Raw genomic sequence first — 19,844 nt, forward strand, 5'->3', positions numbered from 1 at the left:
TTCCGGTAGGGGGCATTCAGTGCATGTGCCTGTGTTACTGTGCCATACAGGCAGGCTGCATGCAAATGCAGCAACAACAGCAGATTAAGCTGAGTATTAGTTCTCCAGAAATCCTCTAAGGGTGGACACAAGTTGCAGAGACCACGCAAGAGCTACTCACACATGGAAGAGCAACCAACTGCTCAAGACTATCACACAAGCATGCTTCTAGAATTACATCAGGGACCAAAACTGTCATCCAGCATAAGAACATTCTGCAAGCAAATGACTAATGTTTGATTTAGTCAGCTTAAACAAACATAACAGATTGTACAGCAGGCATTTAAAATAAACTCACAAAAAACCACCCCCACCCCCCCCAAGCCCTCCAACAAAAGCAAAGGTCAGCACCATAGTCCAGATACCAAGTCCTCCCAGGATGAGAAAAGAAAAATTCTCATTATGTTATTTATGATTTATCAAAAGGATATAAATGCATTCTACTTTGTTGATGGAACATGCAGCTGGTGAACCTGGAAAATAACAAGGGCCAAAAGGAGAACAGATACCAGTAGCTTTTTAGCACCTCATGTCCACTTCTTCATTAGCTGAAGATGCAATGAGTAGTTGCATCATTCAACTAATGATGCTAGTTATTACAAGAGAAACACTTTGTCAGCTGCTAGCTCAACCTTCAACGAATCACTACACAGCCTGGGCGGGAGGAAAGTATTTCTGAGGCCTACCATTATGGTGAACCGTTTAAATGAGGTACCTAAACTACTGACATGATGAAGGCACAGGGTGGTATATAATCTAATTACTTCAATACCTACATATTAACTATGAGGAAAAAAATGAAAATACTGCCTTGCAATGACATGAGATGGTGCATATTCAAGATGAAGACTTCACAAATAACAGAACGCACATAACAGATGTACAGCATGTCAGAAGTTAAATGAATCCCAGGCTACATGTACAATAAATGTCCCCTTTAAAAGGTAACTTTTATCTTCAGTACAGCATACAGAGTGACAGGACCGTCCAGTCAGTCCTCCAGACAACTGTGAAAGAGTTTCCCTTCAGATACAGCAACTGAGAACTCAGCAGCAAGACAGCTGGCTCACTCTGTAGATGGCAGATGAAGATTTTTTCTGCATCTCAGATGTACATCAGAAAAAAGCTACATGATTGGATAGCATAGGTAACTCTTCTTTTATGGTATTCATCTGCGTAATTTTTATAAATGTACATAAGCAGAAATACAAAATTCCTTCTTTCTGTGTGTTTACAGATTGAGTTTAAGTTATTCCCTTCTCCATTTTTGAAGACAACACCTAAACAACTGTACGGCTTGTCATTCATCCCCATGCCTGAGTTTTGCAGTAATGCAGTACAAGCTTGCCATCACTTCCAAAACACTGCAAGAAAAAAAGAAGCCAAAAACAGAGCCATTAGATTATTCATCAGCTTGCACATACATGAAGCGAAACAAACAAGCCCCCCACCAGGTAATTGTCATGGAATACTGCAAGTGATAACAAAGCTCTTAATCATAATGGGAGACATGACAACATGCTGCCTGTGAAGGAATGCATTTCCAGAGACTGCATGCAGTCATGTCCCTTCAGATCATACTCATACAGATCTGTGAATATCAACTACATTACATTCAATCCAAGATATTACCAGCATAGCTAGGGGCAGTAACAGATTTCAAGTGTTTTCAGAAGTGTACTAACAAATTCTGCTAAGCACATTTGGAAAGGATATGTAAAATGAAAGTCACCTCATAGAGGGTCCCAACTTCTTGGTCTGGAGATGGAGCAAAAGACTGGTTTACATAGATGAACTGCAACAAAAGAAAACAGAAGGACATCTCCCATAAATCTTGTAGACTGCAAAGAATAAACATTCTGCAGGCTCAGGTGAGTAAATCTGTCCTCTGTTCACCATTTATTTTATAATCTTTACGGTCCACACAAAAATACCACAGATTAGTATTTTCACTTCAGTGTGGAGGGACAACATGACTTCCAGGAGACACCTCAGACCGGCTAACCAGACCAAGCCAAAGCAAGCATGCCGACTTCCTTCTCCTGCAAGTTCACCCACTAGTCTTCCATACAGAAGCACAAAGTGAACTCACTGGTTCAGTTCTTGCTCTTATTTTTAGTACCCAAACCATTCCCACTACTCCAAATTTGCTCAATTAGAACAGAAGTCATAGAAATCAGAATTATTTTGTTCTTTTTAAAGTCAGCCTTCTCACCTCCTCCTCCAATTGTGTATATATATATATACAGTACTTAGTCCATAATGTTAAAGAGGGCCTTCGGATCTGCAGTACGAGATGGCAATTATAGCAGGGTATTGTGCTATTTCCAAAGAAGAGTTAAAAAATTCTTGGGGCTTTGTTCCTGAACACTAACCCCAGCCGACAACTATAAGTACTATGCAGCTGCCCACTGAACCCTCCCCTACCCCCGAAAGATGGGGAGGAGAACTGGAAAAAATGTAAAACTTAAGGGTTGAGATAAGAACAGTTTAATAATTGCAACAGAATAAAAACAATATTAAGAACAATTGTAATGAAAAGGAGAAAGAAGAAAAGAGGAATGAAATCCAAAGGGAAGGAGAGGAAAGAAACCCTAAGTGATGCACAACACAATTGCTCACCACCCGCTGACTGACTCCCAGCCAGTCCCCCAGCAGTGATCCGCAAGCACTGGCCAACCCCGCCTAGTTTATATACCGACCATGATGTCCTATGGCATGGAATATCCCTTTGGCTAGGTCTGGTCAGCTGTCCTGACTGCGTCCCCTTCCAGCCCTCTCACTGGCAGGGCCTGAGGAACTGAAAAGTCCTTGACTTACTATAGACATTACCCAGCAACAACTAAAACCATCAGTATGTTATCAGCGTTATTCTCACACCACATCCAAAATACAACACTGCACCAGCTACTAATAAAATTAACTCTAAACCAGCACACTGAAGTATAGCCTATAGCTTCACCACACTGGAAGATTCCATGCTCCTGGTTTTCGGTGGTTTTTTTTTAAGACAATGAGATGGCAGTTAGTGAATTAAATTGTTGAGAACACCCACAAATAGTAAATAACTGAACTATTACTGTTCTTTGATGTGTTAAGCTTTTGGAAAAAGAAACACTTCATGATTTCCAATGGATGTTAATAGCTCACTGCTAATCGCAAAATCAGTACAATCATATTTCTGAATCTGTTTCAGCTCTTCCAGTGTTATCCGAAGGCCACTTGGGCTTCACAGGGAGAAACACATAACCAATACTAGTAACACACTACCAAACTGTGCACATTTCCAAGCTACTAATTTTAAAAGAGAAATCAGTCCTATTAACAGTAATTAAAATTGTTTGAGAAGTTCTAAAGGAAACAGACACCAATATTCTGAAAGCCAACCCCAAACACTTTACACTTTTCCCCCAAATACTCCTCCTGTGTACTTGACTTCTAGCTACACTGTGCGTATGAACCTTCCACTGAAATGCATTGCCGCACAACATGCGCACAGCTCCGCATGCCCACATCAGGGAAGAAGAAATGGAGACAGTGCAAGAAGCCCACTGGAGCACATCCAAACCCTACGGTCCAGCTCATCTCAACCTCACACCGTGAAGTTTACTTTGAACAGTTTTACTGCAGCCCCTACCGCAGGTTTCCTGCCCAAAGCCACACGGTGTGGGTTCCAGCGGTGCCCCTGCGGGGTGTGCCCGCCCAGACCCCGGCGGTGCGGAGCCCCCTGCCGCGGCTGGCTCCTGGCCTCCCCGCGACGTGCAGTGAGCGCCGGGCGGCCAGGCGCCTGCCCCTACCAGCTGCTCGGAGGTCATCAGCTTGAGGAACTTCTTGATGAAGTCAACGAGGCCCTGGATGGTGCGGGTCCGCTCCACGGCCCACTTCTTGGTCTTCATGATAGGCGTGTCGCCCACGGCCTTCAGCAGGATGTCAACTGCGGGGGAGGGGCGTGCGTTAAAGACACGGGCCGTGGAACCGCCCGCCGCCTCCTCATTGGCCGGAACCAACTGCTCCCACCATCGATTGGCCAGAGCACCCGCCCGTCACCGCACAAGCCCGCCCGCCCGCCCGCCCGCCCGCCCGCCCGCTTCGACGGTAACCTGGCACCCCATTACTTTTCTTCTTCGTGTCGCCGGCGGGCTCCTCGGTGCCCGGCGAGCCGGCCGGAGGCGGGGCCGGGTTAGCAGCCGCCGCTGCGGATCCGCCTTCCGGGGTCTCCTCCCCGCGCTCGCTTCGGCCCTCGCTCTGAGGCGAGGCAAGTGACTTCTTCTCCGCTTCCGCCATGCTGCTCCGCGGGCGGCGGAACTGACGCCACACGCGCCCGCTCCTAAAGGTGCTTTGTCCCTTGCGGGCCACCGCCTTCCGGTCAGTTGACAGGGAAGGGCGTGCGGCCAGAGCAGTTGCACCGCTAACGGCTGAGGATCGCCGGCGCCGTGTTGCGCGCGACCCGCTGCCGCCGCCCGGAGAGCGGCGGGGAAGGGCGGGAAGGAGAAGCAGGCGCGGGAGGGGCGCGGGCGCAGCGCAGCGCAGTGAGCACGGCGGCCGCCGCCGCCCCCCGCTGCCGCCGCCCCCCACCGCCGCCCCACCATGATCAAAGCCATCCTCATCTTCAACAACCACGGCAAGCCGCGGCTGTCCAAGTTCTACCAGCGCTATGTACGGGCGGGCGGGGGCCGCGCGGGGCTGGCTGCCGGGGCGGAGGGCGGGGAAGGGGGGGGCGGCCGGCCGCCATCCTGAGGTGACGGACGCTTCCGCTGTACAGCCCGCGGGTTTCCTTAGGAGCGGCCGTGCCGGGGGGCGGCCGCGGGGGTGGTACGCGGGGCCCCGCCGGCCCGATCCGGCCCCCGCGCCCGCGGCAGGCCCGGCCGCCCGCGGCTCTGCGCTTAGGGCAGCGGCGTGGGCCCAGGGCGCGGGGAGGGAGATGGGAGGTGCTGAGACCTTGGGAGAACCGTCCGTAAGGAAAATGGGATTTCCAGGAAGGCTGTTTCCCCAGCCAGTGTTATTTTCATTGGAAATTGCCTTTTAGCAGTACAGAAGGCGAAGGAAGGGCAGCGGCAAACTCGACTCTGAGCTTGTTTGTGCAAGCGCTACTCCAAACTCCGCCACGATTTTTAGCCTGACTTTCGGCGTCTGCGTGTCTCCATGCTGTGGCAGAGGTGCTGAAGTTGGGGAAGAAGAGGTTGAATGAGCAGATCCTTTTCTTTGGAAACTTTCAGAGCGCTGTCAAAACACAGTTGACATGAAAAATAAATTTAATTAAATGGAAAAGTGTATTCTTTTGCATAGGAGAAGACAAGTGGCAGAGCAGCTCTGAAAGTGCAGCACATGCACTTGATCTGAATGAAAAGAAAGTGTGGCCACAGGGAATTAAGAACCAATGTGGAAACAATTGATTTAATTCAAGGATAGGAGATTTTAAAGTAATGTTTTGATCGTGCACTGTATTTCCTAGCAAAGAGGCTAAGCTCTGCTTGGGCTTACTGTGGGCATTAAACAAGAAAACTAGTGATTCTTTCTGGAATTACATAAAGAAAATACTCTTTATTTCAGTAGTGCTATTACTTACTTGGATTTGTCATCACTTACTTGCAATTCTGACTGTTACCGAAGTCATATTTAACTTTGTTGTTGGAAGGGATGTATTATAATTCTACCTCTCAGAGCAGAAGTGATAACTGTGACACTCCAGTTTGCACTGTCAGGCTTTTAATCAAGAGTGTAACTGATATGGGTCACTCCTACAGGTGACTGAATTTGATCCCTTCTCCTTAGAAAGGCAGTATTTGAAAATTCTAATGTGTTTGTGAATGCATTTTCTTCTCAGTTTTGGGCTATCATGCAGATGTCTTTTGTTTACTATTTCTAATTTAAAAATTGAAATGGAATCTTCTCACCTGCACATATTGATAAGTATTCCCCTTGTGGGAATCCCCACTTGTTCTTGGTAACTTCTATTGCAGAGCTACAGTAACTTACTAAAGAAGTTTCCATTTTATTTTCTTTTTCTCCTGTCATTGTGGAGGTAACAATTAAGTAGGTAAATGAAAGACTTTGGAAATGTATACAAAACTTGCATTAATGTGAAATGATTAACTTCCATTTTGATTTTCCATTCAAATGTAATTAAATTCTTGTGTCTTCCCTTACTGTTGTGTAATCGAAGTCCTGGGAAGGAGAAGAAGCAGGGGAAGGAGAGGAGTGAATGGCAGGAGAAAGCCAGATTTTTCCTGTCAACTTGATTCTGCTCTGCTACTTTCATAACTGGAATAGAACAAATCCTCCGTGCTTAAAAGTAGGGTAATATGTCTGTATAAACAAAACACCTTGGAATTTAGAAAACATGAATAGCAAAAGAAACTAAGGAATTGTGTGATTAGGTGATTTCCCTAAAGCTTTGTGGTGCACAGAAACAGGTGCAATTGTCTTGGATATCTTTGCGTGTGTGACTTCAGTAAGACAGGTTTATTTATAGATTTTGTGAGACTTGTACGTACTTGAGTATCAATTGAACCAGTACTGGAGGTGAATCTCAGGGTTTTTTTCTCAAGTAGAAGCATCTCCTGCTTTCTACAGAGATGAATTTTGCCAGGTCTTTGAAAGAGATAACTTGTTTGCTTCATGATACCAAAACTTATAAAATGTGTGTAACTTTTTTCCCTGATATATATGAGAATGAAAAGAGTTTCTGCTGCATAAAATGAAGTTAATAATATTTTACAATCACATTTGCAAATTGTAATTTGCAAAATAAATACTTCATGGCAATTCAATAGGAAGACAGATGTGCCATGGTTTTATGTTTCAGAATGGAAGCCTGTGGCTGTAATTTCCAAGTCAAAAATAAGTTTCTGAACAACTTGGTGAATAAGGACAGATTCTGAAAACAGAAGTTGTTTAAAACAGTCAATATCTTGGTTTCTTAAGGGAAGAAGACACATTGTCTTTTTCCTGCCACGCTAGAGAACGTGGGGGAAGTAACTGAGAAAACTGCAATGGAGTAAAGCAGGCATAGTTTAAAGAATGCACACACCATAGAAGTAGAGGAGTCTGCACTTTCTTGTTCTGTGTTTTATGGAGCAATTTAATTCTGCTGGAGCTTTTTGCTGATGTCTTTTTAGATTCTAGAGCTTGTTTGCAAAATAACACATGAATTTAAGGTGGTGAATGCAAACCACACCATTGCCAGGCTTTGTATGCTTAGCAGTCGTGCAGGGTACTGCACTGTTCTAGCTGAAATAATTTTTATGATACATGCACCAGTTTTGCTTAGAAGATTTTGTTCATATAATGGTTTTAAATGATGACTTACATGCTTGGGCAGGGATGGGGGCTATCTGTGCTTGATAACTTTAGGGTTCTGTAAAACAAATGCAGGATTTCAGGAACTGTCTAAATTTTTTTTTTACTATGGAAATACAGACTTGTTAAAAATGAGTCCACTTTTACAGAAGTGTAGCAAAAGAAAGTTTGCAGGAATGATGGAGTCACAATAGGGACTGCTGAAGAGTCAAGCAAATTCAGACTTGGAAGTGATGTTTCTGGTCTGCTAGCCAAGGAGTTAATGGCTTAGGAGAGTCTGTTGCTCATGATGTCATTGTGTTGTAAGCTATTTCTGAAAGAGTTATGTATTCTGGGATTTTTAGCTTCCCCATGACCTTCAAGGTTTTGAAACTGTTATCCCCCTTGTTCATGGGTGAAAGTAGTTTCAAAGCAAGTTCATAGTTGTTCAGACTATGATGGAGATACAAAAAATTCAGAGTGCTTGGGAAGCCTTCCTTGAAGAAACTATTTTTAGATTCTTCAGGGCTTTTCAGAAGTTTATTAAAAACACTTTTTCACCGTTGTTTCTCCATAATGTATTCTTCTGCAGTTAATGTTGTAAAAATTTTTTTTGTTAAAATGACAAAACCGATATGCAGCTTGTTAATTGGCAGAGTTGAGGCTTCAGAAGTAGATAGTTTGAGGGTGCTGATACAGCTAATGAAATAGAACATAAAGTGTGTGTTGTTTATTATTTTTTAATCCCTTTTAGCTTGATAGCTAAATATGTTTTCTTTCATAGAGTGAAGATACGCAGCAACAAATTATCAGAGAAACTTTCCATTTAGTATCGAAACGTGATGAAAACGTCTGTAATTTCCTGGAAGGAGGGTTGTAAGTATCAAGTTTGAAATAAATGACCAATACTTATTGGCTAGCAAATATTACTGCTGATTATAATATAACTTTTAATGTAAATGCTATGTCACCTGAGATATTTTAATACACAAAGAATGGTATTGTGGTGCACCAGGTATACATATTCTTTACTAGCTGAAGTATACATGTATATATGTATCCAAATGAGTTAGGCAATAAAACTAGTGTGTTTCTAGTGCTGTAACTGACACAGTGGCATATCTAGTGCTATAATTGTTTCAGGCTTAAGATGGGGAAGGAACAAGGAGATGATACCTAACCAGTTTCCCTATACTCAAGCTAAAGATTTCTGATCTCAATTGAAGAGGCATTGGCATTTGCCATACTAATTGCGAAAATTAAAATATTTTGTAGCTGGTGCTTTGGCTTGAGCTCCTAAAATTTGAGCGAATAGCCTCTCATAGTAGGATTCCTCAGCCTTTTTATCAGGGTTCAGGCTTTCTATATAAACTAAAAAGGAACAAAAAAATAGGTTTTGAATGTGCTAATTAATGCAGTGCCAACCAAGATTTTTTATTAATGTGGGTGGAACAACCTATGAGAAAAGCTAGAGTTAGATCTTCTGTCTCTAGAAGACACACACAAAATACCCTTTCTTGAATCATCTTGGTTGTTTTTTTCATAGAATCATAGAATTTTTTAGGTTGGAAAAGACCTTTAAGAACATTGAGTCCAACCGTTAGCTTAACAATGCCAAGACCGCCACTATACTGTGCCCCTAAGCACCACATCTACAGAACTTTTAAATACCTCTAGGGATTCTGATGTGGTCTTGCTTTAGTTGAAGAGAAGGAATTCTGAAATGGAAAAGTGGTTTAGAGGTATTAGTCGTCAAGAATAGTTACAAAGCCACCTTCTAGGAAAAAGTGTCACAACTGATGGAGTAAGCTCATGATCTCCATTCTAAACATAGAGGTTGTCATAGCCTGTTAAATACTGTAATTGTGGAAATTTCTGATTACTGAAAGTTACTATGCTAATGGCTAAATTTTCTGTGTGCAGAGTCAGTTAAAATGCTTAGCTGTACCATGTCAGCTGTGATGTCTTTTTCCTGATAAAGATGATTCCTGATTTTCTTTAAATTTTTTTTTAATTAAAATTATTCTCTTCCAACTACCCAACTGGTGATTCTATCATTAGGTTCTTGGAGATTATTTCAAGCTGGAAACATGCTGGCTTGAATTCTGTAAGTGAAAGACAGAAGCTATTTGGAGCCTTTTAAAAAAAGTCACAGCTGTGCAACAAAAAGAAACTAAGACAAAGGGGACAATTCTAGCTTTCCTCCTACTGCTCAATTCTGGAGTTACTATTTCAACGTTTGGGGTTTTTTCAGGACAGGGATCACTTTATACTTTGCAGTTTACCCAAAAGCCTCAACAGTTTATATATAGTAACTAAATTTATATATACTAACTCGGTGTACTGAAGTATTTGAAAAATGTGGGTAAATAAAGCACAAAATAGGAAATGTTAATTGCTACTTCTTTCCACTTTCACATTTGTTTATAATATTTTTTTCTTCTTAATATGCAATATTTTGCAGTATTTTGAACTTCTTAAACATAGTTCCTGCTCTTCAGGAAGAAGAGGTTCCCTCTCCCCAAGCATTAATGCAAAGCAGTGTGCTTAAGCAAAAGTGACTTAAAAGATTTCTTGTTCTTCCTATTTAGGTACATATTCTCTCCCTATGATAAAGGCAGAAACTAAAGGGATTAATTATGATATACCAAATAGGTGATATACCAAACAAATTCAGTTCTGGTACAGAATTGAGGGAGAATTATATGTTCATAGCTATATAGATTGAGGCTACAAATATTTTTGTTTCTATTTGAGCAGGCCTCCTACTGCTCAAAGCAAATGTTGGTGATCTCAAAAACATCTTATGATTTATATACTTTCTTTGGGAAGGGTACAGTAGAATAGTGGAAGGAAATGCCCGTTCAGACCTATTTTTGTTTAGTAGTTTGATGATTAATGAGTCCATAAAAATTTAATTGCTTCTGTGACTTTAACACTGCATCACAATCCACTGGTTGTAGTACAGTCTTATTTCTCAAGGTGCCAACCATTTTGTAGCACAAGAGTGTTAACATGTTCTTGGTTATTAAGCAGATTGTAAACCCAATTTAAGGCTTTTTCTGTAATTCAAATGCCAGTCTGAATAGTTTTCTTTTTCTGTTGATGCTTCCCTGAGAAGGGCAGGAAAGGGTTCAGAGGCATATGCTCTGTTGATCTGTAAAGCAGACTAATCTCTCTACAGTGTCCACTAGTGTGTAATGGAAACACATTTAATACCCATTTTTTGATAGAACTGCGTAATCTGTTTGAATTGATTTGAATAAAAAAGTGCATATGTTGTTTTATTATTATCCATATTAATAACGGTAACTGTGCTTTTGTGGTAAATGTAGCTTGGGCTGTCTTCGTACTTAGTATTCTTCCATTGTAATTACATCACAAACTGAAAGTTGTGATATAGTTGGATTTGGGATCTGCAGCCAGCCATTAACAATAGGTTTCCTTTAACTGAAATAACTGTGAGGATTTGCCCAGCTTATCCTGAGATGCTAACTAAGCTTTCCTGTTTTCTTCCTGTTTAGATTAATAGGTGGATCTGATAACAAACTAATTTACCGACACTATGCCACCTTGTATTTTGTCTTCTGTGTGGATTCTTCAGAAAGTGAGCTTGGCATTTTAGACCTCATACAAGTAAGGTTTTTTTGCTGCTTTGTTTTTTAACAAGTGGAATTTTACTTTTAATATTTAGAACTTCAATATTTAGCTTTGTCTTTTTCTATACTGTTTGGAAGTGAAGAGGGCTTTCATACTGTGAACACACCCGAATTTTTTGCAGTTTTCTGGATGTCTTTGAAAAAGGTGTAAGGAAGCAATTTAAAACCTACTGAACAATCAGCAGCTATTTTTTGCTGCGACTTTCAAGGCCTTGTTTTGCTTGCAGGTGAAAATCGTACTGTTCAAACATTTGCTAGACAAGTTTAGATTGTGAGACCCTTGATACATAAAGGTGTTTATGTCTCACTCACTCATTGTAAGTATATAATAGGTTAACACATCCAGAACCTCTTTGCATGAAACTTCCCTTGTGGCATATGAGCTTTTGGTCAGATATACCTTAGAAAATGAGTGCAAATGCTGCTTTAGACACGTGTTCTGCCTTGGAGGTGTGGGGAGAGGTGAGAAAGAAAGCTGGTATAGGTTCTTCCTGGATCTCAAGAAAGGCTTGGCAACAAAATGGCTTTATGACGTAACTGTTTAATAAAACAGAGTAAGATGAATGCAGACAGTAAATCTTATACCCCTTCAGGTGCTGGGCATCCCATGTTCATGCAGAATACAGTGGAGCCCAGGTAATTTTCCCATGGTGTGCTGTGCAGAGCAGATCCTGTCCCTGGCGAGAAGCTGTCCCTTTTTTGGACCTTTGAGCTGTTACATGATTTCATCAGAAGAAAGCAACTCTATTCCTAGAGGATGTTCTCATGAGAACTTGTTGCTGCAGTTAGGGGTACTGGGCAAGGCCGTGTAGGTGACGTAAGCACCAGTACTAAGTTGGAGCTGCCAGCAGGCTCCTGTGTTACAGTGTGCTGGCTGAGTTTACCGTGCAGCCAGAGAATTTGTGCCACACAGCACAGGCCTGTGCCTGCTCGGGTTGAGTGGTATTAAACATGCAACAGTTTCTTGGTCAGGATCAATATATTCCACTCCTTGATCCACCTACAGTTCACCTTTCCCAAAGACATTATAAATTACAGATTACATTAGTAAGGGACAGGCTTCTCAAGCGCAGTAGAGCAGACATGGCCTGTTCAAGATTACTAACTCCTTGAATACTTGTCTTCTGCAAGGCTCCCAATACAGTATGTATGATTTACACTGTTAAATGATCTGTATCATCTCAGCAACAAAACCCATGTCTGGTGATATGATCACTCTTATGTCAAGAGAACTGTTGACTACACCAGTGATTTTTCAACTTAAAATTTGCACATAAACAATTATAGTGATGCATGTTAGTGTAGTCAGATGTGGCAAAAAATACATTCACACCATGAAGTGATGCATGTCATTACATAAAATGGGTCTTGGAAGCTTGCACATCAAGAGAATTGATTTATTCCATAAGTAAAATCTGCAATACGCTGAGATGTGGGCCTGTATCTATTGATTATTCACTGCAGAAAGCACGGTGAGCCTTGAAGGTCTCACAGTTCCATGCAGACCTTTATTGGAGCTGTATAGCTTCTCATAGTCACCTATTAGCATTCAGAACAGAGGGCTTTTCTGAACAGTAGATCCAAATTGTCTTTCTGAGGGTAGCAGGGAATGAAGCTGTTTTTTGAGATCCTTATATCATCTTTGGTTATAGAAACATTCTGCAATACCTGAACAGTACAACTTACTGAGTGAGATACACAGTGGCCTTACATGTCATTAACAGTTTGTTGTACAGAGTTGTTTAGTTGCTTGTTGCATAATGTGTCTTCTTGCTTGGAAGTGCTAAAATAGTTATGAACTGAGAAAAGAAACAATATTTCATATGACTCAGGGGTGTTTTTCAAATAAACTGGATATTAAAAATATCTTATGTTTAATAAGGATAAGAAAGACTACCTAGGTCAATCAGTCTGCCCTGTTATGTTTTGCAGGGCCACTATGCAAGTTCAACTAACTTTTTATTTATTATGGTTTATTAAAAATGTTGTATCAGTACCTCCCCATCATTTCCAGTTGCACAGTGTAACCTGAATTGTACTTTAAAGTGTTGAAGCAAATCACTCGAGCTTATTACTACCTATATTTGTATAGCCTTCAAGCTTTCTGAAGTAGGGAGATCTTAAACTTTACTCTAAACTGTGTTGCTTCTTGTGCCAGAAGTGCTCAGATGGACTTCAGTCTCTCTGTCTTTACATTTCACATCTTCTGCATTATGCTGCAGTGTTTGATTACTTGCCAGTATAATTACTTGAAGGAAGCATAAAAAATAGAACTCCTGTTTCTATTTTTCCTGACCCATACAATTTTGTTCATAAATACAGTCTCACCACAGTCCCTGCAGATGTTCAGTTTTCACATTTCTCATGATCATTACTTCAACCGTTTGATTTTAAGGTATACAAAGATTAATGAAACATTTTTTTTTTCTAGTCTGGCTCACAAGAAGGATCTGTTTAATCCTCTTAGCAATAACAATCAGAATTAAATGTATCTTACACTGGAAAAGTACCCTCAAAGTTTGTTATTGCTTCTGAATGCTATGTGCAATGCAGACTGGCAGTATATACACCAAAAAGAGCTTTGTTTTTTGTAGAGAAGTGTTGAACCATTTTCATACATCTTTGTGTACTGTAGTTCAGGGACAGCACAGGTAAGAGTAAGCCATCTGTGGTTTGTTATGAATCATACATAGGCTGAATTGTTTGAATAAGTAGTTAGGTAGAGGGCCAGTTTATGATTTCATGAAAATGAGCTGGTGAAATGAACCTAGAACTCAGTCTAGCACTTTAATCTGTCTTATAAACTGAATGAATCTATAGTGGATTAGATTACATATGGCAGTCTGCAGTTCTTTTCAGCATGAAGTTTTTGTTGTAATAGTTAAGATACTTCTGTGAAGGTTACTTGTATCACCATTGGGTCAGAGCTGTTTCACAGGGGGGTTTTTGGCTCAGCCTTAGTGAATGCATTGTATGTATGTATTCATAGACTCTGCCTCAGATTTTATACTGTGTTCAAACTATATGTGTTTGAACACCTCAGGCAAATTCATACTGTAAATTTTTGTTCAGTTTCTTTTTTTTTAAATACAAAAGCAAGGTTCTGTTTATTGGTTTTGATTAATTGGATGGGAGATAGATCAGTATCTGTGCTAGGTAGGTTTTCCAGTCTTTTGGATTCAGTGTAAATTATGTCATGAGTTGTAGCTATTTCAGACGCTTTAGCCTGTGAAGTGTAAGGTTATAGCGCATGGAAATAAAGTACATAACAAGATATAACTAGCTGTAGACTGCCATGAGGAAAAAGTTGAGTGACAGTTATGATGGTACCTATGTTATGGACGTAAAAGCCTATGTCACCTTTAAGCATTTTCGAGAATTTTAGCCCATTGCTGTACTTCCAAGACATGTTGATGCAGTAAGCAGTTAAATCAGTGAGATCAGTCTTCCATGAAAAGTTGTATATAGCCATGCAAGATAATGTTCAGTAAGATGCATGGGGGAAACGCAGTGCAGTTCACAAATGATATTTTTCTCAGTTCTTAAAGATAAATCATCCTGACCAGAGATGCTTTTATGGAATTAAATAAAAAAAGGAGAGACGTACAACTAGGATACATGTTTTGGCAGACAAATCCATTAACTAGTTCTCAGTTAACACTATGAGTTTATTTTAGAGTTTGGTGGAAAGTAAAGGGCAGGAATTAATTAAAAGTAAAAAAAAACATGTTGACCTTAAAAGTCTTGTTAGTAATGTGTTTGTCTATTGATAGGTCTGCTTCAAAGACCACACTTCTGTTTTGACTAATCAGCAGGACTTGTACAGTCTTTTGCTTACACTGTAAGCTTGGCATTCTCTGAATAATCTATGAATAGTTTTTTTAAAAAAAAAAGTTTTTGAAAGAAAACTGGGATGTCAGTGTAAGTGTGGACAAATGCAGCAGCTGCTCCAAGGATTTCCCAATTAGAAATGCTGTGAAAGCTTGGTAGTTGATTTCATGTGCTTGCAACAATATGTGAATGATGACTTACTAAAGGCCACTCTTAGAGCAGAACAGAAACTAGTCTTGCGTATGGAAAACTGGTTGCACATTCAGACTGTTATGTTTTAAATGAGTCTGAAGTAGCATTTGAACAGTCAAAAGCAGTGAAGGACAGGGCTTTCCATGGGCTGATTGAATGAATTCTATCTTAAGATTTACCATTGCTATTTAGCCTAGGAAGAAGGATGGGATATTCTTTATATGAGTTACACCTATTGATTTTACTTAATTTTGGTACCTGCTTTTGTTAGTATTTGACATTATCTAGTATCAGATGCATTTAATTGATTTGGTGTTCTGATTTTTCTGCTAGCCTTGTTGTCTTCCCAATATTAATGTATATTTGATTCCTGTGTTTTGTTGTTTACCTAATGAAAAAATGAATCCTTCATGGTAGATGTAGTGCTTTACTTTTTGTCATATTGCTGAGTATAGGAAGCACCTGGCTTATATATAACCAATAACAATTTGTTATTTTGATTCATATACTTTAGTCTCCAGGTGTGTATCTGGCTTTAATATTAAAGTATATTTACTACAAAAGAAAGGTGTGGGTTTTCCTTTTGGATTGGTTTTTTGTTTGTTTGTTTTCTTTTCTGGTTGCCTTGCATAGAGATAGATGTACATGGGTTTTTCTTCGAACTGTAAAAGACTATGATTTCAAAAGTGAAGCACAAGGGGGAGCTAGTAATTCGTTGTGCATGCATAGTTATTTTACTGTTACTTAAGTCACTTATTTATGTTTCTTTTCCAGTAATATCACTAGGTGCATCTGAAGTCATTACTGAAGTACTTAAATTCTAGCAATGTTGCCATAGTGTGGAATTCATTTGACTCTCAGCTACAATGATGATGAAAGTGGCTTTAATTTTATTTACTATAACAATTATTTGAAAGTGTCTTAAAATAGGTCAAGGAACATTACTGTAAAAACCTAGTTTACCTTGTAGACTAATGCTTTTAAAGACCAGTTATTTGTAATAGATGTATACCTTATAAGTGCTGGCATTACTGTGAGTGAACTCTCCATTGTGAATGGAAGATTGAGGAAGTTTCCAAAGTTTCCACCAGAAGTCCTTAGCCAGTTAGAAATTTCTTTGAAGAGTACTTTGTGCCATGTGATTTCTCTTAGATTAGAAAATGTTTGATGTGGATTACTGGTCATGCATTGCAAGCAGAAGTCTGTGAGTTCATTCAATGTGTGGTGTTGTTGCAATGTAACATGTAAAGGTTTCAAAGTAACCGTTGTAACTATGAATCAAACCTTATAGGAGAAGCCCTAGTTAGTGGACAAAGGTCACAAAAGTAAGACTACGTGGTGTTGATGTGTGGGCATACGTACTACTACTAAACACACACACCTGTGGGGGATTTTTGGAGGGTTTTCGTGTTGCATTTGTTTTCAGCATGTTCCTTTGTTTTTTCAAGGAACTAAATAGATGTCAAAACCGGAGTATGCAAGTTCATGTGCAAACTTGGTGATGTATATGAGGAATATTTTATTTTCTTTCAAAAACAGTGTCAAACTGTTATCTCTTTTAATTAATATATTTGGATAAAGATTACGTTTACACTTTTATTTCCAATCTTCTTCCTGCAGCTAATACCAAGCAGCACTGTCTTTGTAACCTCATTCTCCTAAGGTACAAGGAAAGTAAGAGAACATCTCTGGTCATTTGTCTTGCTGCATTATATTTGTGACCTGTGTAGTTTCTTCTGCTTAACATAGGCTTTTTTTGCTTGCTTGCATACCTTCTTCGTAGAAGACTTACTATCACAACAAATTAACAACAACCTTTAAGACAAAAAAAAAAAGATCTGCTTCACTTAGCTTCAGTATAGTTTAACAGAAGCATATCCAGTTAACTGTTGTCAGTGAACCTTACTGTCTTGAGTCTGCCTGTGAAAATGCTCTACATTCCTTCTTTAAGTTATGAATTGGTATTTTGATATTAAAGAAGAATCCTTGTTCTAAATGCATGGAACATAAGTTAGATGTAGTTTGACGTTAAAATGGAGATTGATAATAGTAGTAATAGCAACAGCAGAGTATGATCATCTTCTCTTTTATAATGTAAGCAGGATCTGAGACCAGGGATTGAGATGTGAAAGTAATCTTTCTTGATATGCAAGGTAGACAACTGGAAATGGCTCACATCCAGTAGACATGTTTTACTGGGTCTGTAGACAAATACCTAACTATAGAAGCAGGCTTTTTACCCACAAAGAGTTGTGGTGAATGGAGTTAAACTCGGTGGCTGGTCACAAGTGGTGTTTCCCAGGGCTCAGTACTGGAGCCAGTTCTGTTTATGATGAACTGGACGAGGGGATCGAGTGCACCCTCAGTCAGTTTGCAGATGACACCAAGCTGGGGGGAGTGTTGACCTGCCTGAGGGCAGGAGGCTCTGCAGAGGGACCTGGGCAGGCTGGAGCGATGGGCCCAGGCCAGTTGTGTGAGGTTCAGCAGGGCTCAGTGCCGGGTCCTGCCCTTGGGTCACACCAGCCCCACGCAGCGCTACAGGCTGGGGCAGAGCGGCTGGAAAGGGCCTGGTGGGAAAGGGCCTGGGGGTGCTGGGTGACGGCCGGCTGGGCAGGAGCCAGCAGTGTGCCCAGGGGGCCCAGGCGGCCAGCAGCACCCTGGCTGGTGTCCCCAGCAGTGTGGCCAGCAGGACCAGGGCAGTGACCGTCCCCCTGCCCTGGGCACTGCTGAGGCCGCCCCTCGAACCCTGTGTTCAGGTCTGGGCCCCTCTCTGCAAGAGGGACGTAGAGGGGCTGCAGCGTGTCCAGAGATGGGCAGCGGGGCTGGGGGAGGGGCTGGGGCACAGGTCTTGTGGGGAGCCGCTGAGGGGGCTGCGGGTGTTTAGTCTGGAGGCTCAGGGGGGACCTTGCTGCTCTCTACAGCTGCCTGACAGGAGGCTGTGGGCGGGTGGGGGTTGGTCTCTTCTCCCAGATAACAAGCAACAGGAGAAGAGCAAACAGCTTTCAAGTTGCGCTAGGGGAGGTTTAGATTAGAGATTAGGAAAACTTTCTTCACTGAAAGTGTGGTGAAGCATTGGAACAGGCTGCCCAGGGAGGTGGTTGAGTCACCACCCCTGGACGTGTTTAAAAGATGTGTAGATGTGTGGTTTAGAGATGGACTTGGCAGTTTTAGGTTAATGGTTGGATTCAGTGATCTTAAAGGCCTTTCTAACCTAAAGTATTTCATGATTAACAAACCATGTTGAAAGGAGAGAGAATAAAAATCAGATGTTTAACTCCTTCCATATTGCTGCTTTAGGGTTTCAGTTTAGAGTTGCAAACCCCCCCAAAATACATTTAGTGATTAATAAATAGTATCAATGCATATTGTGACAAAATGGCCTTAAACCATCTAAAACTAAGATTAAAATATCACATAAATTGCAGCCTATTTACTGGTCATTAATAAATGATCTGTAAATTCTTACAGAAAATCTTTTTAATTTTGAGGATCCGAAGCTCTCAAACTCAAGTATATGTTTAACTTGGAGGTCATGACACACCTCATCTAAGTCAGTAGGTGTTCTCTGTTGCATAAAGGAACTTGTGCTTATACTTCCCTAGGACTGGAATCTTTTGTCAGCACTCACCACAAGCACATGGTGATTTGCATTTGGGAGCATTAGGAGTGTAAGTACAGTCATCTTTTCATTGTCTGGCCTAATTGGGGCCTGGGATGCTCTTGGTGTGCCAAAAGTGGCTAACATGAGTACCAAGGAATCTGTTACAGAAGCACCCAGAGCGGGGTAATGTGCAGTCCATATCTGGCAGAGATCAGTGGCTGGACTTCAGCAGGTGCTATGGTTTTTTTCTGCTTTGTGCACTCACATTCTAGATTCAGGGAGAGGTTATTTGACTGGGTACAAACTGCTGGACTTCTCTAAATTTATGTGGTGTTATGCCTGATAGGATCAGCAGGTGTGACATTAAGACAGCTACCTTTTTCCTTGGTCCATCCTGGATTCAGGAGGTCTAAATCAGGTGAAAGCTGCTGTACTGTTGCTGGAAGTTGTAATGCTGACACTTGCATGATGCTGACAGTTTGTTTGCATTACACATGTGCCTATGTGTGGCAAAGTTAACAGTAGTCTGGATGACCAGGAGATGCCTGCAGTATAGTAATGGTTAAAAATAATAATAATACTGAAAAAAAACCCTAGCTGATTGTTGCTTAATAATTGGGCTCTAATGAAATGGAAAGGAACACTGAATCACAGCTGAGAAAATTGAAGCATATATGATATTGCTGTTTTTTCAAGATGTAACTATTATTTAAAACTGTGACTTTTAGCAGAGTTATAACATAAACTGACTTGTGCTTAATGGTTTTGCCCTCTACAGATAACATACTGTTGACATAACAATGTTAACTACATAATTTCTATAGATGCTTTTAATGCCTTAAAATCTGCCCAGTGTTTACTTTCTGTATTTGCTTTTGTTAAACCTCACACCTGATGGAGCTATTGAGTTTCTGTTAAAGCTTGACCTCAGGCTTTTTTTTTCTCTTTTCAGGTATTTGTGGAAACATTAGACAAATGCTTTGAAAATGTCTGTGAACTGGATTTAATTTTCCATGTAGACAAGGTACTGTGGTGAGCTGTCATAATACTTCTTGTCAAGTAAAATGTTAGGTTCAAATGGCACTTGATATTAAACTCTGCAGTGATTCTTTTATTGTCAGTGAAATCTAGACAATTTCTACCAACATACTGTTTTTAAGACTTAAAAGCTGCTATGGTGGAACATGTATTTCTGAGGAAAAATAAAATAATGCAAGAGCTCTTTGTAGTGTTACTGCATATAT

The 19,844-nt window shown here is 40.8% G+C and overlaps 2 protein-coding genes across 2 annotated transcripts in view; one reads left to right on the top strand and one right to left on the bottom strand.

The window, feature by feature from the left end:
* Nucleotides 1-265: 265 nt before the first annotated feature.
* ATG12 (autophagy related 12) lies at nucleotides 266-4,330 on the bottom strand. The gene is made up of 4 exons (XM_055791056.1): nucleotides 4,155-4,330; nucleotides 3,837-3,973; nucleotides 1,772-1,834; nucleotides 266-1,403 (listed from the first exon to the last, which is right to left on the bottom strand). The coding sequence occupies exons 1-4, from the start codon at nucleotides 4,321-4,323 to the stop codon at nucleotides 1,344-1,346; spliced, it is 429 nt and encodes a 142-aa protein (XP_055647031.1). The 5' UTR covers nucleotides 4,324-4,330; the 3' UTR covers nucleotides 266-1,343.
* A 225-nt stretch (nucleotides 4,331-4,555) lies between these two features.
* Nucleotides 4,556-19,844, top strand: part of AP3S1 (adaptor related protein complex 3 subunit sigma 1) — a 35,250-nt gene continuing 19,961 nt past the window's right edge. Inside the window, exons 1-4 of the mRNA XM_055791055.1 lie at nucleotides 4,556-4,695; nucleotides 8,102-8,193; nucleotides 10,842-10,953; nucleotides 19,553-19,624. Of these exons, the coding sequence (XP_055647030.1) occupies nucleotides 4,627-4,695; nucleotides 8,102-8,193; nucleotides 10,842-10,953; nucleotides 19,553-19,624 (345 nt within the window). The 5' untranslated portion in view covers nucleotides 4,556-4,626. The remainder of the gene's footprint in view (nucleotides 4,696-8,101; nucleotides 8,194-10,841; nucleotides 10,954-19,552; nucleotides 19,625-19,844) is intronic.

Source organism: Falco peregrinus, chromosome Z, assembly GCF_023634155.1.
Source record: "Falco peregrinus isolate bFalPer1 chromosome Z, bFalPer1.pri, whole genome shotgun sequence".
Taxonomy (NCBI): Eukaryota; Metazoa; Chordata; class Aves; order Falconiformes; family Falconidae; genus Falco; species Falco peregrinus.